Below are 19,694 nucleotides of genomic sequence, written 5' to 3'. Positions count from 1 at the left end.
CTATGAAAGTGAAACACGGTTCACTTTCATAGCAGCCACATTGTATTCCCTCTCGCATCTATCCTCACACCCTTTCCCATCACTTGTGGACTTCAATACACAACACATCAGCTATATGTGACCAGGTGAAAAAACCTTTCCAAGCCAAACCATATCATAACCACTACACACAGCCTACATCGTTGTCACCATATTAGCTAAAGTAACGTCATAGTCAACATAGCTAATACAACTAACATGTTAGTAAAACCGCTACAGTCATGCAGTAAAGTTACAGTGCACAGTCAGTAAGCAGTTTAGCACTTTCAAAAACCAAAACCACTTAGCAAAACCAAAAGCTTACCTTGAAATGGAAGAGTTAGCGTTGTGTTGGATAGTCATAGCCAGCTAGCTAGCATAGCATCCCTCTCTTTAAGCAGTGTATTTGAGTAGGCTAAACTAGCTAGCTGCATTTGCTAGCTAAGTAAGTGAAACTGAAAAAAAATACAATCTCTCTCTCTCTCTTGCTTCTCCTTCATGTTGGAAGAAATTAATTTGTTCAGAACTGTTCAACTATTGTCTTTCTCTCTCTTTGAGTCAACTACTCACCATATTTTATACACTGCAGTGCTAGCTAGCTGTATCGTATGCTTTCAGAACTAGATTCATTCTCTGATCCTTTGATTGGGTGGACAACATGTCAGTTCATGCTGCAAGAGCTCTTATAGATTGGAGGATGTCCTCTGGAAGTTGTCATAATTACTGTGTACGTCTATGGAAGGGGGTGAGAACCATGAGCCTACTAGGTTTTGTATTGAAGTCAATGTACCCAGAGGAGGACGGACGCTAGCTGTCCGGCTACACAATGGCTACTGTAGACCTACATTGCAAAACAGTGTTTTAATCAATTATTATGTGGCGTGAATATATGTAGTATAGTGTTATCTAAAAATGATACCTTTTTAAATGTTTTAATTCAGTTCAAGAGTAACAAATCACATAATAAGTTACATGGACTTACTCTGTGTGAAATAATAGGGGTTGTATTGAATTTCAAGCACAAATTCAACTACAAAGACCAGGAAGCTTTTTGAAAACCTCATAAAGAAGGGCATGGACTGGTCGATGGGTACCACTAACAAATCAGACATTGAATATCTCTTTAAGCATGGTCAAGTTAATAATTATGCTGTGAATGATGTACTGTATTAAACCACCCAGGACAGAAAGGAAACTGCTCAGGGATGTGACCATGAGGCCATTGATTACTTTAAATGGTTGTGATGGATGAGGTTGTATAAACAACATTGGAGTGACTCCACAATCATGTCCTAATTGACAGAGTGAAAAGAAGAATAGAAATATACAGAAAACATGCATCCAACAAGGCACTAAAGTAATACTGTGAGAGAAAAAACAATCAAATCAAACGAATACACTTTTGGCCCAAATCCAAAGCCTTATGTTTGGGGCAATTCCAACAACACATCCCTGAGAAACTGCCTCCTTATTTTCAAGCATGGTGGTGGCTACATCATACTATGCGTATGCTTGACATAGGCAAAGACAGGGGAGCTTTTAAGGATAACAAGAAACGGGATGGAGCTAAGCACATGCAAAATACTAGAGGAAAACCTGCTTAAATCTGCTTCACACCAGACACTGAGAAAGGAATTCACCTTTCAGCAGTACAATAACCTAAAACACAAGGCCAAATCTACACTGGAGTTGCTTACCAAGAAGACAGTGAATGTTCCTGAGTGGCCAAGTTACAGTTTTGACTTAAATCTGCTTTAAAATCTATGGCAAAACTCAGAAATGGCTGTCTAACCATGATCCCCAACACCTTGACAGAGCTTGAAGGATCATTTCAATAATGGGCAAATATTGCATAATCCAGAAAAACTCTTAGAGATTTACCCAAGAAGACTGTAATTGCTGCCAAAGGTGTTTCTAACATGTATTCACTCAGGGGGGAATACTTATTTTATGAAGGTATATCAGTGATCTTTAAAAATAATTATAATAATTCTTCCACTTTGGCAGTACAAAAAAGGTTGTGTAGATCATTGACAATTAAATCAATTTTAATCCCACTTTGTAACACAAGATGGCGTAGCAGTCGGACGTGTGTTTTGTCTTGTCCCGTCCTGTCTAGTGTAAATATAGTTTTCTTCGTTTTTTTTTTCTGTATATATTTCGTACATATTTTAATCTCACTTTCCAACTAGAGCTGAATATACTCTCCTGCAACCCGCATCACCCAATGTGGTACGGATCTGCTTTTTCTATACTTTACTTTAGAACCGGAACCACCATCAGAAGCTAGCCAGCTAACTAGCTACTAGCTAGTACTCAGTTAGCCATTGCTAGCGGTCTTCAAAGCTAACTAGGACACCAGCGCGACATCAACCCAGAGCATATCAGACTGCTCTTTCTCTACCACATCTCCGGATTCCTACCGCAAGCTCTGAACCTTTACACCGGATCATCGCAACTAGCTAGCTGCAATCCGAGTGGCTACTCCTGGCTAACGTCTCTGTCCCAATACAAGCACCAGTTAGCCTTGAGCTAAGCCCATCTCCCGACTAGCCGAAGAGGCCCAACAATACCTCTTTTGCCAATTGGCCTGGACCCCTTTACTGCCGACACGGAGCCCCGCCGATCCATCACGACTGGTCCGCCGACATAATCGTCCAAGGTGGTTTCAACAGGCTTTTTCGTTGCGACATTGCCAAAGATCCATCTGCTGGCCAAGGCCCGCAAGCTTTCTGAAGCGCTGTGTCTCCAGCTCACCTAGCGTACTAGAGCACCTGTAGCATACTCCTGGGCTACAACTACCCGGGCCCACGACCGGTCTGTCGATGTCACCGCATGAAGAGGAATAAACAGACTCACCCCATCGCGACGTCCCCCAAAGGTTAGCTCTCTAGCCCTCGCTATCTCCCTGCTTGCTAATTCGGCCTGCTAACGGCTAGCTTGTCTAGCCCGGGCCTACGAACTGTTAGCTTGTTAGCACAGGCCTGCTAACCATCTGAATCACCGCATCCCAAACACTCTGAACCCATTTACTTTCTATCTCTCTTTGATTTTTATTTTGTTTATACCTTCCGGAAACCTGCCTCACCCACTGTGATACGGAATCGCTATTACTCTTAATTTTTTATTTTATTTTTATGACACACTCAAGAACCTCCAGACGCTAACCAGCTAACTAGCTACAAGCTATTTAGTCATTGTTAGTTTTAAAAAAAAACCTGGATAACACTCGCCAGCCCAGCTTCCCTGCCCATCCACCGCTGCCCCCTGGACACTGATCTCTTGGCTACATAGCTGACGCACGCTGGACTGTCCATTAATCACGGTACCCCATTCTGCTTGTTTGTTTATCTGTCGGCCCAGTTGCCTAGTCAACGCCATTTTACCTGCTGTTTGTTGTGCTAGCTGATTAGCCTCGCCTACTGTTTTTAGCTAGCTTTCCCAATTCAACACCTGTGATTACTGTATGCCTCGCTGTATGTCTCTCTCAAATGTCAATATGCCTTGTATACTGTTGTTCAGGTTAGTTATCATTGTTTTAGTTCACAATGGAGCCCCTAGATCCACTCTTCATACCCCTGTTACCTCCTTTGTCCCACCCCCCACACATGCGGTGACCTCACCCATTACAACCAGCATGTCCAGAGATACAACCTCTCTCATCATCACCCAGTGCCTGGGCTTACCTCCGCTGTACCCGCACCCCACCATACCCCTGTCTGCGCATTATGCCCTGAATATATTCTACCATGCCCAGAAATCTGCTCCTCTTATCCTCTGCCCCCAACGCTCTAGGCGACCAGTTTTGATAGCCTTTAGTCGCACCCTCATACTACTCCTTCTCTGTTCCGCGGGTGATGTGGAGGTAAACCCAGGCCCTGCATGTCCCCAGGTACCCTCATTTGTTGACTTCTGTGATAGAAAAAGTCTTGGTTTTATGCATGTCAACATCAGAAGCCTCCTCCCTAAGTTTGTTTTACTCACTGCTTTAGCACACTCTGCTAACCCTGATGTCCTTGCCGTGTCTGAATCCTGGCTCAGGAAGGCCACCAAAAATTCAGAGATTTCCATACCCAACTATAACATCTTCCGTCAAGATAGAACTGCCAAAGGGGGCGGAGTCGCAGTCTACTGCAGAGATAGCCTGCAAAGTAATGTCATACTTTCCAGGTCCATACCCAAACAGTTTGAACTACTAATTTTGAAAATTACTCTCTCCAGAAACAAGTCTCTCACTGTTGCCGCCTGCTACCGACCCCGTCAGCTCCCAGCTGTGCCCTAGACACCATTTGTGAATTGATCGCCCCCATCTAGCTTCAGAGTTTGTTCTGTTAGGTGACCTAAACTGGGATATGCTTAACACCCCGGCAGTCCTACAATCTAAGCTAGATGCCCTCAATCTCACTCAAATCATCAAGGAACCCACCAGGTACAACCCTAACTCTGTAAACAAGGACACCCTCATAGACGTCATCCTGACCAACTGGCCCTCCAAATATACCTCCGCTGTCTTCAACCAGGATCTCAGCGATCACTGCCTCATCGCCTGTATCCGCCACGGAGCCGCAGTCAAACGACCACCCCTCATCACTGTCAAACGCTCCCTAAAACACTTCTGTGAGCAGGCCTTTCTAATCGACCTGGCCCGGGTATCCTGGAAGGACATTGACCTCATCCCGTCAGTTGAGGATGCATGGTCATTCTTTAAAAGTAACTTCCTCACCATTTTAGATAAGCATGCTCCGTTCAAAAAATGCAGAACCAAGAACAGATACAGCCCTTGGTTCACTCCAGACCTGACTGCCCTCGACCAGCACAAAAACATCCTGTGGCGGACTGCAATAGCATCGAATAGCCCCGTGATATGCAACTGTTCAGGGAAGTCAGGAACCAATACACGCAGTCAGTCAGGAAAGCTAAGGCCAGCTTCTTCAGGCAGAAGTTTGCATCCTGTAGCTCCAACTCCAAAAGTTCTGGGACACTGTGAAGTCCATGGAGAACAAGAGCACCTCCTCCCAGCTGCCCACTGCACTGAGGCTAGGAAACACGGTCTCCACCGATAAATCCATGATTATCGAAAACTTCAATAAGCACTTCTCAACGGCTGGCCATGCCTTCCGCCTGGCTACTCCAACCTCGGCCAACAGCTCCGCCCCCCCGTAGTTCCTCACCCAAGCCTCTCCAGGTTCTCCTTTACCCAAATCCAGATAGCAGATGTTCTGAAAGAGCTGCAAAACCTGGACCCATACAAATCAGCTGGGCTTGACAATCTGGACCCTCTATTTCTGAAACTATCCGCCGCCATTGTCACAACCCCCATTACCAGCCTGTTCAACCTCTCTTTCATATCGTCTGAGATCCCCAAGGATTGGAAAGCTGCCGCAGTCATCCCCCTCTTCAAAGGGGGAGACACCCTGGACCTGGTTACAGACCTATATCCATCCTGCCCTGCCTATCTAATGTCTTCGAAAGCCAAGTCAACAAACAGGTCACTGACCATCTCGAATCCCACCGTACCTTCTCCGCTGTGCAATCTGGTTTCCGAGCCGGTCACGGGTGCACCTCAGCCACGCTCAAGGTACTAAACGATATCATAACCGCCATCGATAAAAGACAGTACTGTGCAGCCGTCTTCATCGACCTTGCCAAGGCTTTCGACTCTGTCAATCACCATATTCTTATCGGCAGACTAAGTAGCCTCGGTTTTTCTGATGACTGCCTTGCCTGGTTCACCAACTACTTTGCAGACAGAGTTCAGTGTGTCAAATCGGAGGGCATGCTGTCCGGTCCTCTGGCAGTCTCTATGGGGGTGCCACAGGGTTCAATTCTCGGGCCGACTCTTTTCTCTGTATATATCAATGATGTTGCTCTTGCTGCGGGCGATTCCCTGATCCACCTCTACGCAGACGACACCATTCTATATACTTCCGGCCCGTCCTTGGACACTGTGCTATCTAACCTCCAAACGAGCTTCAATGCCATACAACACTCCTTCCGTGGCCTCCAACTGCTCTTAAACGCTAGTAAAACCAAATGCATACTTTTCAACCGTTCACTGCCTGCACCCGCACGCCTGACTAGCATCACCACCCTGGATGGTTCCGACCTTGAATATGTGGACATCTATAAGTACCTAGGTGTCTGGCTAGACTGTAAACTCTCCTTTCAGACTCATATCAAACATCTCCAATCGAAAATCAAATCTAGAGTCGGCTTTCTATTCCGCAACAAAGCCTCCTTCACTCATGCCGCCAAACTTACCCTAGTAAAACTGACTATCCTACCGATCCTCCTCTTCGGCGATGTAATCTACAAAATTGCTTCCAACACTCTACTCAGCAAACTGGATGCAGTTTATCACAGTGCCATCCGTTTTGTCACTAAAGCACCTTATACCACCCACCACTGCGACCTGTATGCTCTAGTCGGATGGCCCTCGCTACATACTCGTCGCCAGACCCACTGGCTCCAGGTCATCTACAAGTCCATGCTAGGTAAAGCTCCGCCTTATCTCAGTTCACTGGTCACGATGGCAACACGCACCCGTAGCACGCGCTCCAGCAGGTGTATCTCACTGATCATCCCTAAAGCCAACACCTCATTTGGCCGCCTTTCGTTCCAGTTCTCTGCTGCCTGTGACTGGAACGAATTGCAAAAATTTCTGAAGTTGGAGACTTTTATCTCCCTCACCAACTTCAAACATCTGCTAGCTGAGCAGCTAACCGATCGCAGCAGCTGTACATAGTCTATCTGCAAATAGCCCACCCATTTTTACCTACCTCATTCCCATACTGATTTTATTTATGTACTTTTATGCTCTTTTGCACACCAATATCTCTACCTGTACATGACCATCTGATCATTTCTCACTCCAGTGTTAATCTGCAAAATTGTAATTATTCGCCTACCTCCTCATGCCTTTTGCACACAATGTATATAGACTCTCTTTTTTTCTACTGTGTTATTAACTTGTTAATTGTTTACTCCATGTGTAACTCTGTGTTGTCTGTTCACACTGCTATGCTTTATCTTGGCCAGGTCGCAGTTGCAAATGAGAACTTTTTCTCAACTAGCCTACCTGGTTAAATAAAGGTTAAATAAAAAATAAAAAAATAAAAAAAACTGCTGTGGTCGATTACCATATGCAGAGTTTTTCGCTAGATAAAAATGTCAATAATTATATTTTAATCTTTCTAATGGCAGATAATTCCTCCAAATGATGCTAATACTCTGGGTAGGTTGGGCTAATATAAGGGAAAGACATCGAAACTATAACCACCTCGCTGAAAAGGGCAGGACCAGAGAGCCATTCAATTCACAAAGGTTATCCTGCATGGGCCTTTATAGTAGCACACATTTTTTTTAAAAACTTAACCTAATTTACTAGGCAAGTCAGTTAAGAACATTTTCAATGACGGCCTAGGAACAGTCAGATAACTGCCTGTTCAGGGGCAGAACGACAGATTTGTACCTTATTATCTCGCGGATTTGAACTTGCAACCTTTTGATTACTCGTCCAACACTCTAACCACTAGGCTACCCTGCCACCCCACCAATAGAGTAGTAATGAGGGACTTTCCTCAAAATTGAGAGAGGCTCAGATGAAACATGTAGGCGGGGCGTTCTGCGCTCTATGATGAAGCCCAACATCTCTGATCATCATCATGGAAGTGTTTCATCTAGCAGAGATTATGAATGCAACAGGGGGCACAGTCAGTGGCTTAATGAAGAGGGTGACATCACCCCACTCAACCAAGCCACTCAATCCCTCTATTCTAATGGAAAAGTACTAGTGACTTGATCTTTCAATGAAAGTGAACATTTTCTCCATCTCATCTGAAAGCAAAAGCGTTCTTACTTTATTTAAGTGGAATGCTGAAGAATGTTAGAGTTAGAGTGTTAAAATGACATCAAATCAACGTCTATTCCACGTTGATTCAATGTAATTTAATTGAAATGACGTGGAAACAACGTTGATACAATCAGTGTGCCCAGTGTGGGATACTACTCCATAATTTAATTCAAGGTGTTTAAATCCACCTTGTACAATGTCTCTCAACACTTTGTTACTTTACTGTCTTTACAATAACTTTTATGTATACAATACATTATAATATATTTATGGAAGTATATCAGTCAAGGTGCTGATAGAAAATTGCCAAGGCACCAATAGACAATCCGTAACCCTCTGAAAGTCATATTGAAGAGAGGTGTGTTTTCTGGGACGTTCGGAGGGTCGATGATGATGTAAGAGGAGAGGGAGGGATTGCCCCCATAACGCTCAACATGAACGCTCCGCGGCAAAAGGATGTGTGAGCAAGCAGCGCGCTACTGCAGGGACGGTGTCCACAAACTGCTCCAAAAAGAACAACCGAAACTCCGGGCTCAGGACAGCAAAGAACAACCAAAACCCGAGGCCGAGGAAAGCGAGTCAGCGACGGCTGCACAGTCTGGAAACAGCGGCGCCCAGCCCGGTGGAATTGACGGGCTCGTCCGCTGGATAGTCACCAAGATGAGCGACAACAAAAGCATCTCTACCCGGGAATACGCGAAGGAGGAGGCAGCGGTTGCCCAAGAGCAGTTCTTCGCACCAGAGCCACGGAAAGGCATCTCTGTAATATTGGATGTAGGTATCGCTTACTTACCTGTAGGATTATCAGATATTTTACATGCAAATGATTAATTGGTATGGTGGCAGAGGTGGAAGAAAGTCCCATTTTAATTCAGTGCACAATTACGCGTAAAGATCATCCCCAATGTTGTGCCAATACTGTACACGTCATCAATTCGTTACATAGCCTATCTGATTATACACGTATTCACTTTATATTACTTGAAAATAAAGTTTTTTTTGTAATCTGTAGGCTATCTGATCCGTGTTTTCCTTAAACGGTGGATGAATTCTAAGCACCATAACCAAATCAAATAGGCTACTCAGAGTTTTTATGGAGATGGCCTTAAAGGTAGACTCAACGAAATGACTTTGCCACGAACAGCACCTCAAATATTGGCGGTGTTCGAGAGCATCAAAACCGTTATGCATCATGAGTGACCGACTGACTGATCTACAAATGATATTGAGTTGTTATTTATGATGCAAGGTGATTTGTAGATTAGTCCGCCTTGCCTTTAAAGGCGGCTGCATTTTCGAATGTGCCCATCAAAATGCGTGAAATGCAAGACTCTGACACACATTATCTGCGCACGGGTTCATTTCATGCTGTTACAGCGTGGGTTCAGGACATAAACAGCGGAGAATTTAGTTGTTGCGGAAATTGACCCATTATGCTGTTTACTTTCTGCATTTACCCCATATCGCTTACTCTACCTGTAATTAAGTGCACCCCATATTGGATTTGGGTGGTGCGTATAGGCTATACATCCTAGATATAATATTCTCCATGCTCCAAATTGGTATCAATTGGTATAAATGCTCCTAGATGTGTGCAGTTTGTTACATGGTAGTCTTACTGATGTCCTTTGATGCCACAGCGTGCATATACAGTACAGTCCTTTATATGTTGTCATAATAAATCATCTTATACAGAGCTATAGATTAATATATGACTTATAGTATCCAGTAATTACGCTAGGGGTAGGCGGCTGAAGCTGGTCTCAGCAGTATTCATTTAGTAGGTCAAAGTGTTGCCATAGGATTATTCATCATTGCTTCATAAGTATGTGTGCCTGATGCTCCTTCTTCTAGGGATCTACATATTGCATTTAGAGGTAAAACTAATCTGAGAGTCAGAGAAACTAGTTCACTTTTAGACCCAGACCCAGATAAGCTAGGTGATGAAGAAGTGGTGCATGGAAACTCATTAGAATTCTGAAATGAAGACCAGAGGGGTAGAAGTATAGTGTGTGTGTGTGGGGGGGTCCCCACGAAGACAGACTATTTTAGGTTTAGATGTTGGGGTTAGAATTAGGGTTAGGGTTAGGGTTAGAATTAGGGTTAGGTTTAAAGTTAGGGGTTAATGTTAGGGGTAAAGGTTAGGATTAAAAGTTAGGGTAAGGGTTAGGTTTAGGGTTACAGTTACGACTAGGGGTTAACAAAAATAGGATTTTGAATGGAAATAAACTGTAGGTCCCCACAAGGATAGTAAAACATATGTGTGTGTGTGTGTGTGTGTGTGTGTGTGTGTGTGTGTGTGTGTGTGTGTGTGTGTGTGTGTGTGTGTGTGTGTGTGTGTGTGTGTGTGTGTGTGTGTGTGTGTGTGTGTGTGTGTGTGTGTGTGTGTGTGTGTGTGTGTGAGGCAGAGAGAGAGAGATTAGGGGTTAAATATAGTATTCAATAATATTATCTATTGCTTGGTGTGTGCAATTACATATCTGCCATTAAATAGGATTCCAAGACCATTGTCTAAAGGTGTGTGAGTATTGGAAAACCCATAGAATTAGAAGACAAACTTCAGTGGCTGTTCTTTGCACTGTATTTTTATAGCCTTGTTTTTCTCCTCTCTTCTCTCCTCTACACCCCTCTTCCACACAGCAGAGGCATAGATCCATCCATTTGTAATGAGGCAAAAAGATGCAGGAAGAATCCTGCCTCCTCCCTCTCTCTCTCTCTCTCTCTCTACCTGTTCCCACCATTCCGTGCCTCTCCCTTCCTCACACATTTTCTTCCTTCTACACCCCTCCTCCACACAGCAGAGGCATAGATCCATCCATTTGTAATGAGGCAAAAAGATGCAGGAAGAATCCTGCCTCCTCCCTCTCTCTCTCTCTCTCTCTCTCGCTCTCTCTCTCTGTCTCTCGGTCTCTACCTGTTCCCACCATTCCGTGCCTCTCCCTTTCTCACACATTTTCTTCCTTCTTGTTTCTCAGCCTCTCATTATTACCTGCTTCTTAATTCTTCCTTCTGCCTTGCATGCTATTCAAGTCTCCATTCAAGTCGCCATCCATCCCCATGACACCTCCGTTCCTACTACAGCAACTGAAATGACTGCAACATTGAACAAAGAGCTGCAGTTAGTTTCAGAATAAGTTTTTCCTAAATATTTTAAAAACTTAAAGTATTGTATTTGTGACAAATCATTCACTAAACCCTAAACTTCAACTAAATCTTGTAATGAATCATGTGGATTTTGAGCAAATTGATATGACTAAACTGCTTGGAGTAATCCTGGATTGTAAACTGTCATGGTCAAAATATATTGATACAACAGTAGCTAAGATGGGGAGAAGTGTGTCCATATTAAAGCGCTGGTCTACCTTCTTAACAACACTATCAACAAGACAGGTCCGGCCCTAGTTTTGTCGCACCTGGTCTACTGTTCATTCGTGTGGTCAGGTGCCACAAAGAGGGACTTATGAAAATTACAACTGGCTCAAAACAGGGCAGCATAACCGGCCCTTAAAAGTACATGGGGAGCTAACATTAATGACATGCATGTCAATCTCTCATGGCTCAAAGTGGAAGAGAGATTGACTTCATCACTACTTGTTTTTGTAAGAAGTGTGTAACGAGCTGTCTGTTTAAACTACTAGCACACAGCTCGGACACCAATGCATACTCTACAAGACATACCACCAGACACACCTACTTATTCAAAGGTTTTTCTTTATTTTTGTTTACTATTTTCTACATTGTAGAATAATAGTGAAGACATCAAAACTATTAAATATCAGATATGGAATCATGTAGTAACCAAAAAAGTGTTAAACAAATCTAAATATATTTTATATTTTATATTCTTCAAAGTAGCCACCCTTTGTCTTGATGACAGATTTGCACACTCTTGGCATTCTCTCAACCAGCTTCACCTGAAATGCTTTTCCAACAGTCTTGAAGGAGTTCACACATATGCTGAGCACTTGTTGGTTGCTTTTTTCTTTCACTCTGCGGTCCAACTCATCCCAAAGCATCTATATTAGGTTGGATGATTGTGGTCATCTGATGCAGCACTCAATCACTGTACTTTTTGTTCAAATAGCCCTTACACAGCCTGGAGGTGTGTTTTGGGTCATTGTCCTGTTGAAAAACAAATGATATGTCCCACTAAGGGCAAACCAGATGGGATGGCGTATCACTGCAGAATGCTGTGGTAGCCATGCTGGTTAACTACTTTAATATACATATAAGTGAATCTGTCCCAATACATTTTGTGCCCAAATTCTTTTTATTTTATTTTATTTTATTTCACCTTTATTTAACCAGGTAGGCAAGTTGAGAACAAGTTCTCATTTACAATTGCGACCTGACCAAGATAAAGCAAAGCAGTTCGACACATACAACGACACAGAGTTACACATGGAGTAAAACAAACATACAGTCAATAATACAGTATAAACAAGTCTATATACGATGTGAGCAAATGAGGTGAGATAAGGGAGGTAAAGGCAAAAAAAGCCATGGTGGCAAAGTAAATACAATATAGCAAGTAAAACACTGGAATGGTAGATTTGCAATGGAAGAATGTGGAAAGTAGAAATAAAAATAATGGGGTGCAAAGGAGCAAAATAAATAAATAAATAAAATACAGTAGGGAAAGAGGTAGTTGTTTGGGCTAAATTATAGGTGGGCTATGTACAGGTGCAGTAATCTGTGAGCCACTCTGACAGTTGGTGCTTAAAGCTAGTGAGGGAGATAAGTGTTTCCAGTTTCAGAGATTTTTGTAGTTCATTGGCAGCAGAGAACTGAGAAGGAGAGGTAGCCAAAGAAAGAATTGGTTTTGGGGGTGACTAGAGAGATATACCTGCTGGAGCGTGTGCTACAGGTGGGAGATGCTATGGTGACCAGCGAGCTGAGATAAGGGGGGACTTTACCTAGCAGGGTCTTGTAGATGACATGGAGCCAGTGGGTTTGGCGACGAGTATGAAGCGAGGGCCAGCCAACGAGAGCGTACAGGTCGCAATGGAGGGTAGTATATGGGGCTTTGGTGACTAAACGGATTGCACTGTGATAGACTGCATCCAATTTGTTGAGTAGGCTATTGGAGGCTATTTTGTAAATGACATCGCCAAAGTCGAGGATTGGTAGGATGGTCAGTTTTACAAGGGTATGTTTGGCAGCATGAGTGAAGGATGCTTTGTTGCGAAATAGGAAGCCAATTCTAGATTTAACTTTGGATTGGAGATGTTTGATATGGGTCTGGAAGGAGAGTTTACAGTCTAACCAGACACCTAAGTATTTGTAGTTGTCCACGTATTCTAAGTCAGAGCCGTCCAGAGTAGTGATGTTGGACAGGCGGGTAGGTGCAGGTAGTGATCGGTTGAAGAGCATCAAATCAAATCAAATCAAATTTTATTTGTCACATACACATGGTTAGCAGATGTTAATGCGAGTGTAGCGAAATGTTTGTGCTTCTAGTTCCGACAATGCAGTGATAACCAACAAGTAATCTAACTAACAATTCCAAAACTACTGTCTTATACACAGTGTAAGGGGATAAAGAATATGTACATAAGGATATATGAATGAGTGATGGTACAGAGCAGCATACAGTAGATGGTATCGAGTACAGTATATACATATGAGATGAGTATGTAGACAAAGTAAACAAAGTGGCATAGTTAAAGTGGCTAGTGATACATGTATTACATAAGGATGCAGTCGATGATGTAGAGTACAGTATATACGTATGCATATGAGATGAATAATGTAGGGTAAGTAACATTATATAAGGTAGCATTGTTTAAAGTGGCTAGTGATATATTTACATCATTTCCCATCAATTCCCATTATTAAAGTGGCTGGAGTTGGGTCAGTGTCAATGACAGTGTGTTGGCAGCAGCCACTCAATGTTAGTGGTGGCTGTTTAACAGTCTGATGGCCTTGAGATAGAAGCTGTTTTTCAGTCTCTTGGTCCCAGCTTTGATGCACCTGTACTGACCTCGCCTTCTGGATGATAGCGGGGTGAACAGGCAGTGGTTCGGGTGGTTGATGTCCTTGATGATCTTTATGGCCTTCCTGTAACATCGGGTGGTGTAGGTGTCCTGGAGGTAGTTTGCCCCCGGTGATGCGTTGTGCAGACCTCACTACCCTCTGGAGAGCCTTACGGTTGAGGGCGGAGCAATTGCCGTACCAGGCGGTGATACAGCCCGCCAGGATGCTCTCGATTGTGCATCTGTAGAAGTTTGTGAGTGCTTTTGGTGACAAGCCGAATTTCTTCAGCCTCCTGAGGTTGAAGAGGCGCTGCTGCGCCTTCTTCACGACGCTGTCAGTGTGAGTGGACCAATTCAGTTTGTCTGTGATGTGTATGCCGAGGAACTTAAAACTTGCTACCCTCTCCACTACTGTTCCATCGATGTGGATAGGGGGGTGTTCCCTCTGCTGTTTCCTGAAGTCCACAATCATCTCCTTAGTTTTGTTGACGTTGAGTGTGAGGTTATTTTCCTGACACCACACTCCGAGGGCCCTCACCTCCTCCCTGTAGGCTGTCTCGTCATTGTTGGTAATCAAGCCTACCACTGTTGTGTCGTCCTCAAACTTGATGATTGAGTTGGAGGCGTGCGTGGCCACGCAGTCGTGGGTGAACAGGGAGTACAGGAGAGGGCTCAGAACGCACCCTTGTGGGGCCCCCGTGTTGAGGATCAGCGGGGAGGAGATGTTGTTGCCTACCCTCACCACCTGGGGGCGGCCCGTCAGGAAGTCCAGTACCCAGTTGCACAGGGCGGGGTCGAGACCCAGGGTCTCGAGCTTGATGACGAGCTTGGAGGGTACTATGGTGTTGAATGCCGAGCTGTAGTCGATGAACAGCATTCTCACATAGGTATTCCTCTTGTCCAGGTGGGTTAGGGCAGTGTGCAGTGTGGTTGAGATTGCATCGTCTGTGGACCTATTTGGGCGGTAAGCAAATTGGAGTGGGTCTAGGGTGTCAGGTAGGGTGGAGGTGATATGGTCCTTGACTAGTCTCTCAAAGCACTTCATGATGACGGAAGTGAGTGCTACGGGGCAGTAGTCGTTTAGCTCAGTTACCTTAGCTTTCTTGGGAACAGGAACAATGGTGGCCCTCTTGAAGCATGTGGGAACAGCAGACTGGTATAGGGATTGATTGAATATGTCCGTGAACACACCGGCCAGCTGGTCTGCGCATGCTCTGAGGGCGCGGCTGGGGATGCCGTCTGGGCCTGCAGCCTTGCGAGGGTTAACACGTTTAAATGTCTTACTCACCTCGGCTGCAGTGAAGGAGAGACCGCATGTTTTCGTTGCATGCCGTGTCAGTGGCACTGTATTGTCCTCAAAGCGGGCAAAAAAGTTATTTAGTCTGCCTGGGAGCAAGACATCCTGGTCCGTGACTGGGCTGGGTTTCTTCTTGTAGTCCGTGATTGACTGTAGACCCGGCGCCGACTGAGATGGCCGCCTCGCTTCGCGTTCCTAGGAAACTATGCAGTTTTTTGTTTTTTTACGTGTTATTTCTTACATTAGTACCCCAGGTCATCTTAGGTTTCATTACATACAGTCGAGAAGTACGACCAAGAATATGTTTTCCGCGACGCGGATCCTGTGTTCTGCCTTACAAACAGGACAACGGAATGGATCGCATGCAGCGACCCAAGGAAACGACTCCGAAAAAGAGGGAAACGAGGCGGTGTTCTGGTCAGACTCCGAAAAAGGGCACATCGCGCACCACTCCCCAGCATTCTTCTTGCCAATGTCCAGTCTCTTGACAACAAGGTTGACGAAATCCGAGCAAGGGTAGCATTCCAGAGGGACATCAGAGACTGCAACGTTCTCTGCTTCACGGAAACATGGCTTACTGGGAAGACGCTATCCGATGCGGTGCAGCCAACGGGTTTCTCCACGCATCGTGCCGACAGAAACAAACATCTTTCTGGTAAGAAGAGTGGCGGGGGCGTATGCCTCATGACTAACGAGACATGGTGTGATGAAGGAAACATACAGGAACTCAAATCCTTCTGTTCACCTGATTTAGAATTCCTCACAATCAAATGTAGACCGCATTATCTTCCAAGAGAATTCTCTTAGATTATAATCACAGCCGTATATATCCCCCAAGCAGACACATCGATGGCTCTGAACAAACTTTTTTAACTCTTTGCAAACTGGAAACCATTTATCCGGAGGCTGCATTCATTGTAGCTGGGGATTTTAACAAAGCTAATCTGAAAACAAGACCCCTAAATTTTATCAGCATATCGATTGCGCAACCAGGGGTGGTAAAACCTTGGATCATTGTTACTCTAACTTCCGCGACGCATATAAGGCCCTGCCCCGCCCCCCTTTCGGAAAAGCTGACCACGACTCCATTTTGCTGATCCCTGCCTACAGGCAGAAACTAAAACAAGAGGCTCCCACGCTGAGGTCTGTCCAACGCTGGTCAGACCAAGCTGACTCCACACTCCAAGACTGCTTCCATCACGTGGACTGGGACATGTTTCGTATTGCGTCAGATGAAAATATTGACGAATACGCTGATTCGGTGTGCGAGTTCATTAGAACGTGCGTCGAAGATGTCGTTCCCATAGCAACGATAAAAACATTCCCAAACCAGAAACCGTGGATTGATGGCAGCATTCGCCTGAAACTGAAAGAGCGAACCACTGCTTTTAATCAGGGCAAGGTGTCTGGTAACATGTCCGAATATAAACAATGCAGCTATTCCCTCCGCAAGGCTATTAAACAAGCTAAGCGTCAGTACAGAGACAAAGTGGAATCTCAATTCAATGGCTCAGACACAAGAGGCATGTGGCAGGGTCTACAGTCAATCACGGACTACAAGAAGAAACCCAGCATTTAGTTTTACTTGTATTTAAGAGCAATTGGAGGCCACGGAAGGAGAGTTGTATGGCATTGAAACTTGCCTGGAGGGTTGTTGTCCAAAGAAGGGCCAGAAGTATACAGAATGGTGTCGTCTGCGTAGAGGTGGATCAGAGACTCACCAGCAGCAAGAGCGACCTCATTGATGTATACAGAGAAGAGAGTCGGTCCAATAATTGAACCCTATGGCACCCCCATAGAGATTGCCAGAGGTCCGGACAGCAGACCCTCCGCTTTGACACACTGAACTCTATCAGAGAAGTAGTTGGTGAACCAGGCGAGGCAATCATTTGAGAAACCAAGGCTGTCGAGTCTGCCGATGAGGATGTGGTGATTGACAGAGTCGAAAGCCTTGGCCAGATCAATGAATACGGCTGCACAGTAATGTTTCTTATTGATGGCGGTTAAGATATCGTTTAGGACCTTGAGCGTGGCTGAGGTGCACCCATGACCAGCTCTGAAACCAGATTAAATAGCGGAGAAGGTATGGTGAGATTCGAAATGGTCGGTAATCTGTTTGTTGACTTGGCTTTCGAAGACCTTAGAAAGGCATGGTAGGATAGATATAGGTCTGTAGCAGTTTGGGTCAAGAGTGTCCCCCCCTTTGAAGAGGGGGATGACCGCAGCTGCTTTCCAATCTTTGGGAATCTCAGACGACACGAAAGAGAGGTTGAACAGGCTAGTAATAGGGGTGGCAACAATTTCGGCAGATAATTTTAGAAAGAAAGGGTCCAGATTGTCTAGCCCGGCTGATTGGGGGGACTATGTACAAAAGTACTGTAATTTCTAAACTTTTCACCATATGGATGAACATACCCTCAAATTAAAGCTGACAGTCTGCAATTTAACCTCGTAGTCATTGTATCATTTCAAATCCAATGTGCTAGAGTACAGACCTAAAACAACCAAAACATTGTCACTATCCTAGTACTTCTGGAGCTCAGTGTATGTTTTTAATCTGAAAAGCAGTGAAATTGGTTCACCTACATTATGTGGCGCTATGCTGTAAGGCCTACAAATGGATTATCAGACAAGTCCCTTAACACCAGAATGGCGAATGTTATACACACATACCTCTATCACTTTTATCATTAGTCATGCCCCACTTCTGTTGCTTTAATTGTGGTTTACATTTAGTATGATATGTAATATTTTAATGGGCCCCTTTTTTATAATGTAAGTAAGAAAGGGTCTTTCTGGAGGATATGTACCTGTATTTCTTTACCTCTCCCGTCAATCATCTGCAACCACATAATAATGAAAGCCATTGTGATGTATGGCGTGCTCTCTGAGTCAGTGCCCATTGTCTTTCCCTCAATGGTTTTATATCTCATCTGATGAGCTTTTCCCAATGTCCAATGGACAATTTCTTTTATTAAAACTCTCAAGTGCTCATCAGTCTGGTGAAGAAAATAGACATCAATAATGGCCCAAAATACAAACACCTATACACAGTTGTTTATACTGTTAAACGGAAACTCTCAAAATGGTTTGCATATCAGCAGGTCAAGTTTTCAAGATATTGGACTTTCAAGAAGTAAATTGGAGTTCCCCTTTTAACCTCGTTCATGCATGAAATGCACTTACCACTTTCAAAAGCATAGAAAGAAACACATGAATATATATCCCCCACCAGATATAACAAGGATTTACAGATCATTTATTGGTGTTCTGAACTGGTGTGATTACTGCTTTCCCAGTGACAAACTAAGGATTGGAGTCTGAATCGTGCTATTACACACGAGTGCATAATGTGGTTAGGCTTTTTAAACAAGATTACGCTGGGTTTCCACTTACTCTTACCTAGCTATTCACCTTTTGGACCATGTTTGAACATGTTTCATGTTTTTACACTGTTCACGTGACTTGTCCCTTCACTAATGCAGAGCTTATGTTTTGTCTTAACAGATTTTCCGGAGAGCTGATAAGGATGGTAAGTGTGTTTTGGTTTGTTTAACATATTTGTTATCATGTTGTCTGAGTCCTCTCAGTGAGGTAGCTACTCTGGTCAGTCTTGTGGATTTTTAGTACATTGTTTAATTTCCAGGCTAGCACAGTGTGGTGCGGTTCCAGAGCTTCCCTCATTCCCTCATTCCCTCTGGCACTTGTTTGTCCTGCTGTCGTGTCTTGGAGCCTTTGACAGTATAGAAGAAAAGGAGACAACTTAGAAGGATACGTTTATATACCAACCAGATGGCCATTTTATTTTCTGATCTGTGTGGTTACACTGTATCTCTAACTACCTTGTGGAATAGCAATGGTAATTTCACTGCTATATTTTTTAGTTATCTATTCTGTGTGTATGTTTCTTAGAGACACAGTAGATAGACTACAAATATGTTATTAGCTCCTAGTTAAAGAGAATCCTTGTCATTTGATGTATGGAACAAGCTCAGTTTGTGGTATTTTTACCCTCCTCTCCTGGGAAAGTTTCTGTGGCTGCTTCAATGAAAGAGTGACGCTAAACACACTATGCGAGAGGGATAGAGAGGCTGAGAGAGAGAGAGAGAGAGAGAGAGAAGAGAGAGAGTAGCAAGAGAGAGAGAAAGAGATGGAGATAAATAGGGGATATGGGAGATAAAGGTCAGGGGTCCAACATCGCTCCAAGATCTGCTCTGGTCTTCACAATGGGATCCATGTATGGATCGACTAGGGTCAAGGTTTATTTCCTCTCCCTCTCTGCCCACTTCCAAAAGGGCACCTGCTAAATAAGCCTATATGTCTCCTAGCGTTGATAACACAATTAGCAGTTTTTGTTTTATAGCTGAGCTAACATGCTCCTTTGGCCCAGGAGCTTTTATCATTGCTGCCTCCAGGCGAGCGCCGCCTAACAGGCCCTGATTAGAGGTTCTGATCCTGCTGTGTTATGCTGCTGGGCCCATCGTCGTAGAGAGGACCGCATCACAGCCCTTTAAATACGAACGTCCTGTAAATGAAACTCTTTCCTGAGAGA

At 44.2% G+C, this 19,694-nt stretch overlaps 1 protein-coding gene across 2 annotated transcripts in view; it reads left to right on the top strand.

The window, feature by feature from the left end:
• Positions 1 to 8,284: 8,284 nt before the first annotated feature.
• The window catches only part of LOC118396680 (N-terminal EF-hand calcium-binding protein 2-like), a 150,677-nt gene continuing 139,267 nt past the window's right edge, over positions 8,285 to 19,694 (top strand). For both annotated transcript variants that reach the window (XM_035791024.2, XM_035791023.2), the window contains exons 1-2: positions 8,285 to 8,644; positions 18,650 to 18,674. In XM_035791024.2, the coding sequence (XP_035646917.1) occupies positions 8,327 to 8,644; positions 18,650 to 18,674 (343 nt within the window). In that variant the 5' untranslated portion in view covers positions 8,285 to 8,326. The remainder of the gene's footprint in view (positions 8,645 to 18,649; positions 18,675 to 19,694) is intronic.

The sequence above is a fragment of the Oncorhynchus keta genome, chromosome 17 (genome assembly GCF_023373465.1).
Source record: "Oncorhynchus keta strain PuntledgeMale-10-30-2019 chromosome 17, Oket_V2, whole genome shotgun sequence".
Classification (NCBI taxonomy): Eukaryota; Metazoa; Chordata; class Actinopteri; order Salmoniformes; family Salmonidae; genus Oncorhynchus; species Oncorhynchus keta.
This window is presented reverse-complemented; position numbering and strand designations above follow the sequence as displayed.